The 16,644-nt window shown below is 41.3% G+C and overlaps 1 protein-coding gene and 1 pseudogene across 2 annotated transcripts in view; one reads left to right on the top strand and one right to left on the bottom strand.

Annotated features, from left to right (window-relative positions):
* NCSTN (nicastrin) overlaps positions 1-16,644 on the top strand; it is a 156,179-nt gene that overhangs the window by 93,124 nt on the left and 46,411 nt on the right. For both annotated transcript variants that reach the window (XM_078669750.1, XM_078669749.1), the window contains exon 13: positions 7,618-7,713. In XM_078669750.1, the coding sequence (XP_078525876.1) occupies positions 7,618-7,713 (96 nt within the window). The remainder of the gene's footprint in view (positions 1-7,617; positions 7,714-16,644) is intronic.
* Positions 15,674-16,594, bottom strand: LOC144798735 (dnaJ homolog subfamily B member 6-like; annotated as a pseudogene).

The raw sequence follows: 16,644 nt of genomic DNA, 5'->3' as shown, positions 1-16,644 counted from the left end.
GCCAATTTGATTTGAGGCTTCTATGTGGGATTAACCTTTCTTCCCAAAAGTAATAACTCAAAACATTAGTTTAATCTTTACTTTTTAACTGACATACCAAATGTTACCTTGCTTCCTTGGAGGCTCCTCTCTGCAGTCGACTGTTTCTCACTGGCAGTCCTTTCAATAGCTTTGTATTGAAGCCAGATTGGTATACAAAACGGCCTTTGTCACTTGTAATTATTAGTACATGCTCATCCTATGGCTTGACTACATAGCTGCAAATGGTTGTGGCGCTAAGCAATTTTTTGTGCTGTTGAAACTCCTTATGTAATCAGCTGCATAAAAAAACAGAGCACTGCAACTCAGTCTTGCTCTGTGCTAGGAAAATCTGGTACTTACCGTCACACTTTCTGAACTACTTCTTCTCACATAGTTTTTTGTGATACATCTTGACAGCTTCTTTATAAACAACACATCCAACCAGTGACTTGCTGTTAAACAGTCATCGTAAGACAGACTTCCAGCATTATCCACTGGACCAGAATTCCTAAAACACTGATTCCACTGGTATCTACCAAATAGAACACTGCGATCATCTGACGCAAAACTCGTAAATGTACCACGGGTAAAAAAAAAGCTAACTGGGGCGGCAGAAGTTTTACTCTCAATGCGGCTAAATCATGGAATGCTCTACCACTACCCCTGAGAATTATCACCAATCTTTTGCCATTTAGGACAGCACTAAAAACATGGCTGTTTGCTAACTGACCCAGTGTACTTGCCGATTTTTGTGAGTGCAATGTGTTCCTGGCACATCATTCAGGGTACATTTTGCTTTAAAATAACAGACTTGAATACACTTTGCCATCCATCCAGCAATGCCCGAAATCAAAAGTTTAGTATCCCTAAAAACTTTTGTTCTCTTGTGCTTTTTTGATGTCTGAAGTATGTGAGGTTTGAGATTGTGAAAAAATGATTGTCAAGTCAATGGTCTGATAGATATGAAATGTGTAGACGACTTTAGGCAAAAAAAAACAAGGATTTGTTCCAAGTATAACTTGATCTCTGTGGACACGAATAAAAGGTTCGTCCATTTTACAGCTTGTAGTTCAGCGACTCAAACAAGTTAAGTGATTACAGTGAGAAAGCCATCTTCCATGAAAAGTACTGCAATGGATGAGGTCGCATTGGTTTAATATTTGGGCCCATGAACCGAGTAAGAACAGTATTTAAGTACCAACGGAGGGAGATACACTTTCAAGGCCTTCATGGAAAGTTTTATTGCTGGTGTTTTACTAATTGACTGGTACTGTCTACTTTATATGTAAGCTGCTACAGCAGATAAATGTATTTTTATTGAACAGTGAGCGAATTGCCCCTTTTAACATACACTGTCTTGCATTCTCAAGATCCAGCACCCTCTGATTGGGTAGTTGTATCTGCCCTTTGCGTTTGGTGAGTAGTGCTGCCCCTAGAGGTGGATGTACTGACATCTCTAGGAGAATTGAGTGTCATGGCTGTATCTCCCAGGTGGGAGGTGTAAGAACGAATCTCATTGACCCTGGTTTCCATTTTCTTACTACATACGGTATAAGTGGTAGTGGTGGTAGGCGTATGTAAATGTTACTGACCAATTCATGCATAGTGTATTGCCATGGACTGTGATGTGGGCCAAGTGTCCTCCCCACCCTTTGAAGGACATGTCTTTGGGGATGGGCACCAATGGCTGGGTGTCCAGCAACAACTTGCACAATAATATATTCTTGTGGTTCCACAATTGCAGTTTTAGATTACCATTGGGCTCCGCCTGCAATAGGATCTCCAATCATTTGTGACTGTTGTATGCCTAGACACACTTGTAGTGGGCGCATGTGTAATTGAGCATATGTGACCATTGCAACGCAAGGCCTGATCTTTCGGAACAGTGTTATGACTGTCCTCCTTGTTAAAGAACACAAAGTTTGATAAAGTAGTTGCAGCCTTGAAAACGCTATTGCTCTTTCATTGTTGTTGCGGACTTTGTTTGTCAATGTTTTTGAAATCACTCCGGTAAAAGGTTTAATTTGTTGGTGAGAAGGGTGCAACTTTTAGCGTGGATTGTAAGCCCTAATGTATGAAGACGGGAACTTGAGCAAGGCATTTCTGTCGGCTGGTACGGTTTATCAACCAGTCTTTAAAATATGTGAAAACATGAATGCCATTGCTGCAACTACTGCCAAATATGTTGTAAACAACTGTGAGGCTATTGTGACTCTAAAATTGTACACTTTGGACTAGTAAAGTTTTCCACTTATTGTGCACTTGAGGTAGTGGTGGAGATTTGGATGGATGGTGACGTGGAAGTAAGTATCTTTGAGATCGAAGGTTGCCATTAAGTACCCCACGCAGAACATCGGCATGACAATCTGCAGTGTTGTCATCTTGAAATGCTCTGATCTGATGTGCCCGATTGAGTAGCCCAGGTCTAGAATCACTTGAGTCTGCCTTTTTTGGGAATGAGGAAGTACAGTGAGTAAGCTCCCTCTCCACTTTGGTGTGGATGGACAGGTTTAATTGCTTCTATTTAACAGCAACGCCTATACTCCCTCTTGACAGCCTGTGATGGTCTTGGCTGATACTGTCTCTGACTGCTGGAATGTTGGGTGGTGTATTATGGATTTTTAAACTGTAACAGTGGCCGATAGTGAATAGTTACCACTTGTCTGGCGTTATTTCCCCCCATTCTGGATAATTATATCTTCAGTCTTCAATCAGCCGGTTAGCAATGATCATGAAAAATGAATTTGAGGACATTATTTTGAGTCTGAGTTGCCATTACCTTGGGTGCCTCTGACCTTGCCTTGGCCGTTGCCTCTGAATCCTTTCCAGAGTACAGATTTGGTGACTGATCTTCTTGAAGGGTTTGCACTTATTGGTATTGTGACTTTGTAGATGACAGGTGACTATTCCAGCACTCCTGCTGGTTTTCTGCCAAAGGCTTCTCTTCAGCTGAGTTTGCAGAGCCCCCATCGCAACGTCCTTTATTTATTTTTCCATGCATCAATTCGACTTATGTTGCAAACAGCTTTTCCCATCAAAGGGTACATTAAAGATTCACTGCTTTACCTCTGGCTTGAGGGTGAAGTAAGACTGACTTGTTTATTTCTCTTTAAGTTGTGTTGGCCCCATCCAGTGCACATCTGATTTTCACTTTGGAAATGATCTTCCCTTCCTGCAGTAGTAGTTCTATACACTTTATGTAATGCTCTTGGAGAGGCTAAATAAGCTGTTCCATTTCCCCCAGTGATATTGGTCATTTCTATAGTATGCCTACTGAGTTTCTTATGCACAACTGCACGCTGACATTAACACCCACACTTTAGGTCCGATGCGCTACTTTTAAAAAACGTTCTTTGTTTGTTTGGGTAGCGTCACCTGATTTTTGTATATAAGCCTATTTCCTTTCAGTGTACACTACTAGAGAGCCTGGTGCAATGGGTTGTAATGTAAATTGGGTCTGCTGGTGAGGCCTTCCTTTCGATTTTGGGCGTTACCGTCATGCTCTTTGCTGAGGCTTGAAAAGTTTCTGTTGAACATTTAAGCATGCCTCTGTAGATGGGTAGAAATGTTACTGAACTCTTGATGTGGAAATCATCCTCTTCATCTTCATGGAGCTTAACGTGATTGCACTCTGGCTTTTTTGTATAACCACATGGTATGCAGTAGTTTAATTAGGGGGTGATGGCTTTACTGGATAGGGCTTGAACAATGGATCATCTTGTGGGTCGACATGGTAGTCATCCCCAGGGTTGTCCCTGTCATCTGTTAGTGTGAGTTAATCTTGGGTAATGTGTCTTTGAAATGTCCTGATCTAAGGAGTGTACAGAATGCTCCGGAGACTGTGCAGGAGGAGACAGTGCTAGTGATGGTAAGGGTTCCCTGGATTTTCATTTTTTTGGTATTGTGTGCTAAAAGTTTGCATGTTAAAGGCACATGTGGTAAAGACGCATGCATTCTAAAGCCTGCGTTGTTAAGACATGCATGGTTCCGGCCACGTTGTAAAGGCGGTTTCCTTACCTAAAGTTCCTCTGAGGTTTCATCCTCAAATGTTAGACATAATTTCTTGACGGGTGGGCAGGGTAGTGGATGGTGACTGTGTTCTATGTGGTTTAGCTAATATATGATCTGTGAAAAGATATATGTATATTTTTATCTGCCTAACATCTAGTTCTGGTTCCTCTTGTGTTGTTAAAATCCTTTCCTAGCCTAACTATATGATCTAACTGTTAGGTTGATGTAGAATTTATATTATGTTTGTGATAAAGTGACCCTGTACCTCCTGTTTTTCGTCCATGCTACTTTTCAATGATTATCAAGCATCAGGGGTTTGGAACTATTTTTTACAACAAATTTTATTGAGATTTTTACACCCAATGGGGCGGACCCCCATAAGCAATGTACAGAATTCAGGTTATAGGTACATAAGCTGCTGGTGAGGGTAGCACCTGAGGATCAGTAAAACATTCAAACCAACATCCCCCCCTCCCGCCTCCCCCCTCCCCCCTCCCTTGCACCGCACTTCCCACATGAAACAATATATATGCGTATAGGCATGTCTCCACACTGGCCAATTCGCGAATTAGATTGGAGAGTCATTAAAGATGAGTCTGTCAATAGGGTCTGGATTTACTGACGTTGGAAAGATGGATAGGTCAATGCCCCGGTATTTGGCCCACCTGGTCCAGATCATCCCATGCTTTTGCGGGCAGCCCCGAGCCTGAAATACCGTCACTTTGGCTGACATATATTTATCCAATGCAGATTTCCATGCCGCCACCCCTGGGGGAAGAGGATTGCAATGTTGAGCTTGGCCAATGTTCGTCCTAGAAATAGTAAATGTCTTTTATATCTGTTCCCCCCCCCAATATCTTCTGTGCTGTGGAGAAGGGTTAATCAAGGATCTGCTGGGAGGTCCCAGCCTAACACCCGCCCCAGACAGGACAATACCCCAAACCAAAAATGTTGTAGTGCAGTGCAGCCCCAGACCGTGTGTAAAAAGGATCCTTCTTCCAGGGGTTTGTAATTTGATAAAATATCTGCTTGTCCATGGGGCAGGGTACTTCCTAAATCTACGTGTCCTGTAACAAATTCCACTTGTCCCTTTAGTGCCATGTAGTGCGGCAACAAATTATGGCAACAATCTCATTATATAAGCGCTCTGATAAAGCCTCTCTGATTATGCCAGGGCTCCTACCATAGTAGTGTTTGAATACTTGCAATCGCCTTATGTTGCCACGTTTCCACAGATCTACATACTGGGGCTGAAGGGAGTGGTATGCAATAGTTCCAGAGTTAGAATGCCCTTTTAAGTCTGTGCAAACCAACTAACTTGCATGTTTTAAGGGTTTTCAACAACTCTTCTCTAATCTTTTCCCATACTGAGAAATGTTGAAAATTTACTCCTGACAATGGCAGATGTAAACCTTCTTCCTAGTTGGTAAAAAAGTAGTTGGAGGGAAAGTGAACTTGCAAGCACTCATATTTTCGCATGAGGAAATCTACACATGCATATTTGGTCATGCTAAAATGCAGTTCACTAATATTTTCTAGTAGTACTATTTCCTGTCCTACTTCTGTAAATTCTTGGCAATTCATGAAAGTCATATGCCTGCACTTGATGCAAGGACATATGCCATGGGTGCACTTTTGGGACTTTATTTAATAATTCGGCCCTTAATTTGGTCTGGTGTTGACCATGACCTTTTGTGTTTATTACAATTCTGTCTCTCTATGTCGGCTGGCTTCACTGCGAGTGACAGCATTCTGCTCTCTCACAAGGGGCATATATCGGCACACGAAGTAGTTTTGTTCAGTGCCAGTAACTACTATGGCAGTGTGTGCTATGAGACCAAGAACACATATTTGCTTTTGCCAATGTTTGTTATAATGGTGAGGGCCCGGCAGCTCCCACACCAATAAGGTTTTATAAAAACCATGCCCAAACAATACACAGATTGGCAAAACTAAAAGGCTAACCACCAATTTCAGACCTACAGGCTTTACCAATGCTGGTTTATTTTTGTTTCCCATAATCATATTGAAACTGGTTACACTGATTTTCTATTATGAAAATTTTGGGGAAATACTAGCATGCATCAACACATGTTACTAAATGATGCTGCAAAGAAATGGTACCTGAAATGTTATGGTACTTTTGTGAAATGTTTTTTTTCCTGCTTTCATTTTTTTTATAAACATTTTATTTTGAAAGCAAAGAATCATAAATCTTGCTTTCAAGCTTCTGCAAATATTTGCAACAAATCAGAGAGCATTCTGGGAGGATTATGCATGGCCTCATATTGCTAAACTTTGAAAACGTGTGTACACATTTTATACTGGAACTGATCAGTAGTCCAGTCAGATCTTATAACATTTACTTAGAGCGCTCACCCTAATAACAAAGGCTTTCAATTAGTGAACCATAAATACAAGTTTGAACAGCGTTAACATATGGACAAATACATATATTACCTTAACTACAGACAGTGCCCTTCCCTGATCCATAATGTGGCACTGCAAACTGGCAGCCAAAGGGTTTGTGCTGTAGTGGGTTGGTCTTGGGTGTCTGGCTATAGGAATTCCACATCCCTGAAGCATAGTTCAAACAGGGGTCTGAATGACATCAAGGCGCTTTACACTGAAGGTTCAGTTGAATTAAGAGTGTGCAAGGTTAGCACAGCTAACATGAATACTTTGCAAATGAAATTGGAAACCACTAAGGTTGGTACAAACTTTGTAACTTTTCCTTGGATTATTTTTGGTTGAAGAGGTGTGCAGGAGCATCAGGAGCTGTTGTTCAACTTGTTGGAGCTAAGGTTTATTCAGAGACATCTATAAGATTCATAGCATTGTCGGAAGCAGATAATGAGGTACTCTAAATTGTGTTCTGCTCTGTGGACTCTAGAAACCTTTTTCAAACTAGGATAACTGTGAACCTTTCTCCTTCTCTCACAGTTAATTTCCGGGCCCCACTTCATTGACTATCCCATCAACAAAAGTTAATTATCTATCTTATGTATAATATATATGAGGTATTTATTGAAACACCTCTCCTAGGGCTGTGTGTGGGATTAACTGACCAAAATATTTCATATGTCTAAAAGGATAAGCGCGTGGTTTCACAATAGGGACTTTTTAGCCTTTTTAACTTCAAACATTAAATGTGCTGCATGTAATATTTTTTTTATTGACCTAAAATTATGTTTTTGTTATGTCTACATTTTAAGCTATCTTCAAGCAGTTATCATTTATACTGGTTATGTTTTATTAAAGAGAGCTATTGTCACACTTTTTCTTTAGGAATTATTAATGTCCCTTTAATTCCAGACCACATTACAGTGTAATATTATGTAGCGTTATGTCAGTTTAGTGAGCTGTATTTTTATCCTGTAAACCCCATTTCAGTCAGCACAATGAATATGCATAACGGCCTGAAAAAAAGAAAAAACATGTTAGCTGCTGGATCGAAGGTGATAAAATCTTCACCAGTATTTGATTTTTAGAAGTGAGATGTTGGCCCTTAATAATTGCTATAACCATGTTTTCACAACAATTACTAATCTTGTTTTGTAATCTCTCGATATCCTTGCTTTGCAGGCACTAACTGACGTTGCCACGCTTGTCGCAAAAGGCCTGTATCAACTTGCAGGAGGAAATAGTACATCGTCTGTTATCAAAGCGGATTCTAAACTGGTAAACTCCATGTTTAAGTTTGACACTTAACTAATTTTTTCATTTTTCTGACATGCCATAAGTCAATATAGAATGACAGTAAAAATATTCATGGAATGCTGTACATATATATATTTGTGGCTAGCAGAGTTCATTCTTAAAATTGATGGCTTCTCTATGCTATGTAGGAGACACTGTAACTATCACCATTTCCGTGTTCTAGCAGACCTTAAAACTGCCTGTTGTGGGTAAAGGAGATTTTATATTTTAGCATATTCTTTCAGCTGACTGTAAACTACCCTTTGATTCCTAGGTAAGTATAGCATTTGGAAGATCTTCAGCCACCTTTCATAGACTGGTTTTCTAACAATGTCATAAATAGAGGTACAATACCTCTGGTTTAGGTAACAAGCAGAATTTTAAAGGCTTCATAGCTAGGCCTCTTTCAAACTGGCTCTTTAGGAAAACTGGAGTAAAAAAAGTGTGTGTATGTGTGTTTGTGTATATATATATATATATATATATATATATATATATATATATATATATATATATATATATCTTTGGAAGCGTTGGGGTGACATTTGGGAAGTTTGCCAAGATCAGCATTGGAGAATAATTAAAAGTTGGATTAACAACAAGAGGCAGTGTGGGACTTGTAGCCCGAGTATGAAGCCAAGAAATCACAAAAGTTAAGGTGAACTTTAAAATATTAATGAGACTTTTGTATTAAACATAATAAAAGAATGAAGCAAGTACTCATAACCTTAACTAAACATATTTATTTGAAAACTGCAAAAACAGACTGCCTCTTTAAGTGAATGGACACTGGTCCTTCAATGTTTAAGCACGTTTAAAAAAAGCTAACGAACCCACCCTTGTACCAGTGCATACGATTAAGAGGTGCCTTACCTCGAAACGCGTCATGCTGTTTTGCCAGGAATAAAAGATTTGGAAGTACGCTGGCGTGGCCGGTTTCACGATGCTGATAGTTGCGCGTGTGCTTTGTTTGAGATAGAGATATATATATATATATATATATATATATATATATATATATATATGTGTGTGTGTGTGTGTGTGTATATTATTAAGTGTATATATCGTAAGCATTATATATATTCAGTTACAATACAATATATATATATATATACGTGTGGGTGTGTATAGATACATATATACACATACACATGTGTGTGTGCATATATATATATATATATATCTCCTTAGTTCAGAAAGAAATGAGTCTCACTCATGCAATAAGTATATTACTTTCATCTTTTAGCTGTATCAGCAGTCCTGATGGGTTTTGATCTTCATGACCTCTCAAAGGAAATCTGACAATCCAAACATAATGGCGACATTCGTAAAATTGCACATTTTACAGTTTTGGCCTTATAGTGGAATGGAGTCAAAGTATTTAAGTGACCACAAGTTCCATAATGCACCTCACCTGCTGCCATCTGTGAGGTCCACTAGAGTGCCAAAACTGGGTGTGTAAGTGTTGTATGGATGAGTGAGTGGTTATGGAAGTTTTTGTATGGGTGAGCGAGTGGCTGTGTCAGTGGCTGTATGAGTAAGTGAATGGCTGTAAGTGGCTGTAAACGTTGGATGGGAGGGAGCATGAGTGGCTGTATGGGTGAGTGAGTGTGAGAGGCTTTATGGGAGACTATGTGATTGTCTCAGTGACTGTTTAGGTGACAGAGTACATGTGTTAGTATCTGTGAGTGAGTGGGTGTGAGTATCTGTATGGGTAAGTGACTAGTTGTCTGAGTGCCTGTAAGAGTGAGTGAGTGGGTGTGTTAGTAGCTCTGTGTATGAGAGAGTGGGTGCATGAATATTTGTATGGGTTTGTGAATGGGTACGTGAGTGGTCATGTGAGTGGGTGTATGAGATGTATGGGGATGCAAGTAGGTATGTGAGTGGTTCCGGCGATGTCATGAGTGATGTCACTGACCATGTCACGAGTGATCTAATATGTGAGGTCATAAGCAGTTCATTATGGGAACGTAAGTTATAGTTATCTCAGGTTACTATAACTGTTGAATTTGTATGGTTTTGTATGAGAGAAATCATACTGGTTGGGTGATGAACTCCCCTTGGCAACTGAGGGTTGTTTGGGGCAAAGAACCCCTATTGGTGCCACAAGTAAGTCCCCCACAGCGGGATTGCAGAGACCTCAACAGAGGCCCTGCCCCATTTCTCGACCACTCTGCAAAGGGGCTTCCTGGCGCACAATAGTTGGGTGATGGAAATCCCCTCGGCTGCTGAGGGTTGGTGGGGGCCAAGAACCCCTATTGTTGCCTGAGTGGGTTCTGCTTGTTTTCGGCTTAGTTCTGACCTTTATTTTGTCTCTTTCTTCTCGTTGCTGACCTTTATTTTGTTTCTTTTTTCATGATCCTGACCTTTGTTCTGCCTCTTTCTGCTCGTTTATCACCTTTATTTTGCCTCATTCTGATTTATGACCTTTATTCTGCCTCTATCTGCTCATTTATGACTTTTACTCTGCCTCTTTCCGCTCGTTTCTCACCTTTATTTTGCCTCTTGTTCCTCTTTTCCACCCAAGGACTGCGTGGCGGGGGGAGTCGTTGAGGCCCTGCAGTCCCTACCGGCTCCTCACCTCCTTCTGGAGCAGACATTGCTCGCGCAGACAGAGCTGCTAAACACGCAGCTCCCTGCCTGTGAGAGTAATTCTTTCGTCTGTTTCCTTCCTCGCTTGACAACGTGCAGGGAAACAGATGAAACCTCTGCTTCCAGCAAACAAGAGCATTTTGTCAGCTCCCACTTGCTGGAAGCGGAGTGTTTGCTCTGACTTGACTTTAGCTGTCAAAGCTCTCGCCAAGTCACAGTAAACAGCTAAGTCACGGGATTGGCACCAAGGGACTTGGCACGAGCCGGCACTGGGAGGTGGCAGTCCCCAGGGCCATTATTGATGCCCCACTCCTCCTTTAAATGAAAAAAACACATGGAAGGTGGTGGTCCCCAGGGCGCTGAGGGATCCGTGCACCTTCCTGCTCCACATTTAAGTGCCCCCCCAACAGCATTTTATTTTAAGCCTTGGGAGGCTCATTTGAGCCTATGGAAGGGGGTCCGCGCGGCCCCCCTCCAAAATTTAAAGCCACGGGGAGGTGGTGGTCACAGACCCTCAGGAGGGGGGCCTGTGCGCCCCCTCCTCCTTTTTTTTTTTTTATTTTTTTTTTTATTTAATAAAATGTCCCAGGGATCTGGCCCATACTGGGGCCCTTTTCAAAACAAGTGCAGAATCTGTGCTTTTTTTGCTGCGAATATCACAATTTCCCTGCAATATTTAAAAAAAAAAGAAAATGTTTTTTGGCCTTGTGGCGTCCCTCTGGATCCCAATGAGCAAGTGTTTCGGTTTGTTAGGGGGACGCGGCTGAAGAAGAGTCCCAAGATGGCTGCCAACACTTCCTGATTGAAGTGTTGGCAGCCAATCAGAGCTCTGCATTTTCCTGCACAAGCTTGTTATTATCTGTGAATTTGATGCAACCCAGATATACAAATTTGGTGTTCCCAAAATTTCTCAACAACTGCTAAACGGATTTACAACAAAGGGACTCCTCTACATAACCAAATCTACCTTTCTGCCAAATGTGGTGTAATTTCGTTCGGCTGTAGGCATGTTGACAAATCCTATGGGAATTAACATGGGAAACACACTTTTGTTGAGCCCGCTTTTTCTCGGCCCCCACTTGACGGATCACCCCGAAACTGCCCATGCACTACAAGACTTACTATGACTCTTTTTATTTTTTTTATTTTAACTGTGGTGAATATTCATGAAGCGATGCCAGAGATATAGGTAAGTTAAAATACAATTTTCCTATGAAAACATGGTCCTAACTATAACGACCTACTGGCGACTGATTTTATATATATATATATATATATATATATATATATATATATATATAATTTCATATTCCAGTTTATTAGGCAGAAGGCTGGAACGCTCTGTATATACAGAAACGCTTTTATTACACAAAATGGTGTTGTATAAAAACCTGTATTTCACAAAAAACTGTGAAATATATAGAATATTTTGTTTTCCTGACTATTATTGAATTTCGTCCTTAAAGTGATCGCGACATAACTACTCTGCAGTGTGTGACCATGATAAGGGGTGCTAGGATTATGTAACATGGATGCCAATTAAATGGCATTGTTGAAATTGTGCCTGGAGAAACCCGAACTATGCACTATATTTTCTCTGGCAATATTATTTTCATCCCCTTCATTGCCCTTTAAAACGGGGAATCACAATTAATCTACCCTTGTTAGAAAGCAGGAGTCTCCCTGGGTTGTTTTCCTTCTTTTATTGAGGTATATAGGCCCCTTGTTATATATGGCTTGGTGCATGAGTCAGTGCTTTGTACATTATATGTTGTTGAACTGGCAGTCAGTGAAGTCTCTCCCAAAATAATGACACTGATGCGTATTTCTGTATTTTATACAGCAAACGGACTGCCTTGTTCTGCATTACTTGTAACCGCTGGGTTGGATAGTCCGGAAGGCCCAAATACAGACATGTGGCATAGTCCAGCCTAGAAAGGATCAGTGTCCTGACCACTGTGACTTGGGCATCGTGTGGAAACAAGTGAAGAAACCTCATCAGCATGCAGAAACAGGCTTTCACCACTGCTGACACTTGTGCTCCAAACGAAAGTTGGACTTCAAACATAATGCCCAGGCTTCTAGCCACCGCTTTTGTAGGGGGCGGAGGGGGGAACCATGGCGGGCCAAGTTCCTACCCATCCAGGAAGGGGGTTCCAACCAAACAACAAGATTTCCGTTTTGTCATGGTGGCACTGCATTTATTGGCCTTCAGCCAGTCGAGCAGTGCTACCATACAGCGAGCAAATGCTGCTTTAGAGTTCATAGAATCCAGATCATATGTGAGCAGGAGTTGGGCATCATCCACGTATGAGATGACTTTGACGTTAAAGGATTCAATTAAATATGCCAGAGGGGACATGTAAATGTTGAAGTGTTTGAGACTGAGGGAGGCCCCTCTCGGCACTCCCCACTTCAACTTGTTCGCTCCTGAGGCATACAACTTCATCCACACCACCTGCTCTTGTCTCAAGAAAGGAGCCCAGGCAGCTGAAAGCATAGTCCATCACAGTGATACGTTATGGTCTACGATATCAAATGCAGCTGACTAGCCTTAATGTGGCTCTAGTGCTGTTGGACCAGAGTCCAGAGTGGTTTTAATGGAATTTGAAACCTCTAATAATGTGGCATCAGTGATGTGGCGAGCTCTAACCCCTGATTGGGAGGGATGGGGCAAGTTTTTTTTTTCTCTATCAGAAAAGTGGTAAGTTGTTGGTTTACCAACTTTTCCAACCCCTTTCCGGCTGCTGGGTAGTGAGACTGGTTTAAAATTAGTCAGGGATTCAGGGTTGGCGCTTGCCTTTTTGAGCAATGGAATCACATTAGCTCTTTTCCAGTTATCTTTTAGGATGCCTGACTGGAGGGAGATCGCAAATAGCTCTCGGTATATTGGAGCAATAATATCTGAGATAGACCTCAGAATATGAGGAGGTATGGGATCCATTGAGGACCCTTACTTATAGCTCGTAAAGGAGACTGTCATTTCCTCCACGGACGAGGCCTGAAAGGATGAATATTTAGAGCGTGGTATTGGAACGGCTAAGTTTCTTATTTCAGGCCCCCAGGAAGCATTATTCAGCCCCATTAGATTAGACTGTATTTTGAGGATGTTATCCTCAAAAAAAATCACTGAATCTGATGCGTAGAGGCTGGCTAGGCTTCAGCTTGAGGAATTAAATTTAGGGTCTGTAAAATTGGCAACAGTTTTAAAAATCTTCCTGTCATTGTTGGCCTCTTTAATGCATTGCGTACAAAAGGTGCTGCAGGTCCTCTTAAGGTTTTTTTATGATAGTCTTTCAGGGCCATTTTGTAGCGAGCTTTATCTAATTCCCGGTAGTGACCCTGCCAAACTCTTCCTGGTTTCTTGGATGCTGCTCTTTCCTGAGCCAATTCCTGCGAGAGCCAGCCTGCTGAGCGGGTAGTAGTAGCCTTTTTAGAAGCTGTAATGGGAGCTACAATGTCAGTCGCCCTCATAAGCCAAGAACTAATACCAATGTCACCCTCCATCACAGAGTCTGGGATTACTGGTTTCCAAACCTGCAAGGTGCTCCCAAAGTCAGCCATAGGCACTTTATTCCAGCATCTATTCTCATTCCGCGGCAGGGAGGGTCGAGGTTCCTTTAGGCAATGAAAGTGCCAAGAATAAGGCAGTAGGAAATGGCCTTACCATGGCACTGGCTGGGGAAACTCCAGTTTTCACAGTCCATCGATAATATGCCATTGATAGCATGGCCAGATCTGTGGGGAGCCCAGTAGTAGCTCACACCAAATTAAGAGAGGCTGTCGTTTCCACTAAGCGCATAGTTAGAGGGTCCTCTGCCTTTTTTATCAATTATTGTTAGTCACCAACCATGGTGAAAGTGGCATAGGAAATACATTTTGGAGCTAATGCTTTGTCAAGGGATGTAATACAATCTACTGTATATCCTGGGGGATTGTAAACCAATGCCCCAGAAAAGGAATGTTGTCCGTCAATGGATATGCTAAAGCCCAAAGCTGCTGCTTCTATCAGCCCATCAAGCTTAAAGGTTTTGCATTCTTGAATCATTTTATGAACAATTGCAGCCCCTGCTCCTCTTCTTCCCACTGTATCTAAGTGAGCAAATACATAGGTCTCCGGCATGGCGAAATCCAAATCGGGACAGGAGTCATCCATGTTTCTGTCACAAAAAGCACTTTCAGACTCATCTTTTAGCAAATCATATATGCTTAGAGTTTGTTTGTGCAAAGAGTGAACATTTATCAGTGCTGCCTTCAGTTGCATTCAACTCTTTCTGGAGCCTGCCCTGTAATTGACCTGGGGCATAATCTGGGTACTCCATCTTCTTTTGCAACTCCTTGCAAGCTCTAGTTTACTTGGTAGTTCTAGATTACTGTCCGTCTCCGTCATACCATGTATAGAGTGCCATGTACTATTCCACAGCAAGCCTTTGTAATGTTATGTGTAGGTGAAAAACAAGTGAAAAATGGATTCACAGAGATTTGGACAGATGAGTCCAATGTGAGGTGAATGCACAAGCGAGAGCGCATTTTATCGTTAATATTACACATTGTCTTGATATGTCCTAGGTGAAGCCCATGAGTGTGCCCGGGACAGTCCGGCATATCACTCCAATTTATATAATACAGTCCCTGCTGTTTTCACTGCTTTCAAATGGATCATTAAGCACCATCTTAAAACTATTTTGTATGCTCTTCCCATTTTGCACATTATTGATTAATGTATTTTTTTTCCGCCCCTTGCAATATGTTTAACTCTCGTACCCGTTCCTATTTCTTTTACCTCACTGTCTCCACCTGACTTAAACTCTTTAAACTTTTGAGTTTAAAAACTTAACATGAAGCCTGAACACTCTGCCCCGACCCTTTAATTCTTCTCACTACATTTCATGGTTTTCCTGTGATTCATGTCTCTTCTGCTTGTAGGTGCGATATCCTTGGAACTTTCTTTTTACCCTATGCGTCTGTCCCCCACTAGTGGTATATTTATGGGTGTCTGCTCAATAGATAAAGGAAAAACTACTGCATGTCTGCTTTAAACTGCATTACTCTGTTTCTTTGTGTTTTTTTGTTTTACATTTAGTTTACATTCAGGAGTACACCTTGCCTGTTTTATTTACAGAGTTTGTGATTTTGACAGCATACATCTCTTTACTGACACACCAGCTTACATTTTCTAAGGAGAAGTTGTTTTTGCCAACAAAAGTTAGTCAGATAGGAATTTTAATAAGTTGCATTAGATATGTTTTTTTCAAGGCTGTTCCATTAAGTTAATAGAAGCCTCCTGAAAAAAATATGTCGATTATACAGTAGAATAGGTACAGTAATGCTCAAAGTACAGTTCCCTTTGACATCTTCAAAATACGTTCCTGTTAATCCACAAATGGTGCTCGTTTTTAGGTTAACATTTCTGTTAAATGCGTGCGTTGAATTTATTTGTTATCCAAGCGTAGCAGCTGCTCCTTACCATTTACTGTTAAGGACTTTAATTGGCCATCTTCTTCGACCTCCACTCTTTCTTGTCCATTCTCAATAATTCTCTTTGTAGTGATCTTTCTGCCATTGATTATTTTGCTAGAAGTGGATACAGATTTGAAGTTGCCCATCCCTGTGCCCCCAAACGAAGATGAAGAGAATGAAGTAAAGCCTCCATGGCCCAGTGAACCAAATGAAGATGAGAAACCTGTGTCAAAGGGGGAAAACCCAGTTCCAAAAGCAGGGAATCCACCAAAGGCCGAAAGAAATTGTCCCCCTGCTCGGTTTCGATGTCCTCTCGGACCTCTTCGGTTCCCAAAAAAGTCATCAAATGGGTCCTCAAAGAAATCAAAAGAAAATGGATCTCTTCCTCCAAAGAATTCCTGAAACACATCCTCTGGATTACGGAATTGGAATCCAAATTCAAATGGACTGTCATAATGACTTCCACCACCTCCTCCGCTTAAACCTTCTTTTCCATATTTATCATAAATATCACGTTTTTTGGCATCTGATAAAACTTAATATGCTTCTGCCACTTGTTTAAACTTCCGTTCTGCTTCGTCCTTGTTGTCAGGATTTTTATCAGGATGCCACTTTAACGCCAACTTACGATATGCCTTTTTAATATCTTCTTGTGATGAATGTCTATTAACTCCTAGAACGTCATAATATTCAACCATGGTGGAATCTGTGTTCAAACAGCAGCAGAGTCCTGTGCCCGGTGGTCTCTCCTCGGCTGGGATGGGGTCTTCTCGGCGCTGCTTCGTCCGCTGCAAGCCGCTCGCCTGCTCTCCCTCTCCATTATATCTTTCCCTCCTTTATTCTGAAAGATTCAAAAGAAAG

This window comes from Lissotriton helveticus, chromosome 12 (assembly GCF_964261635.1).
Source record: "Lissotriton helveticus chromosome 12, aLisHel1.1, whole genome shotgun sequence".
NCBI classification, from domain to species: domain Eukaryota; kingdom Metazoa; phylum Chordata; class Amphibia; order Caudata; family Salamandridae; genus Lissotriton; species Lissotriton helveticus.
Note: the sequence above shows the minus strand (reverse complement) of the source record. Positions and strands in the feature narration are given on the sequence as shown.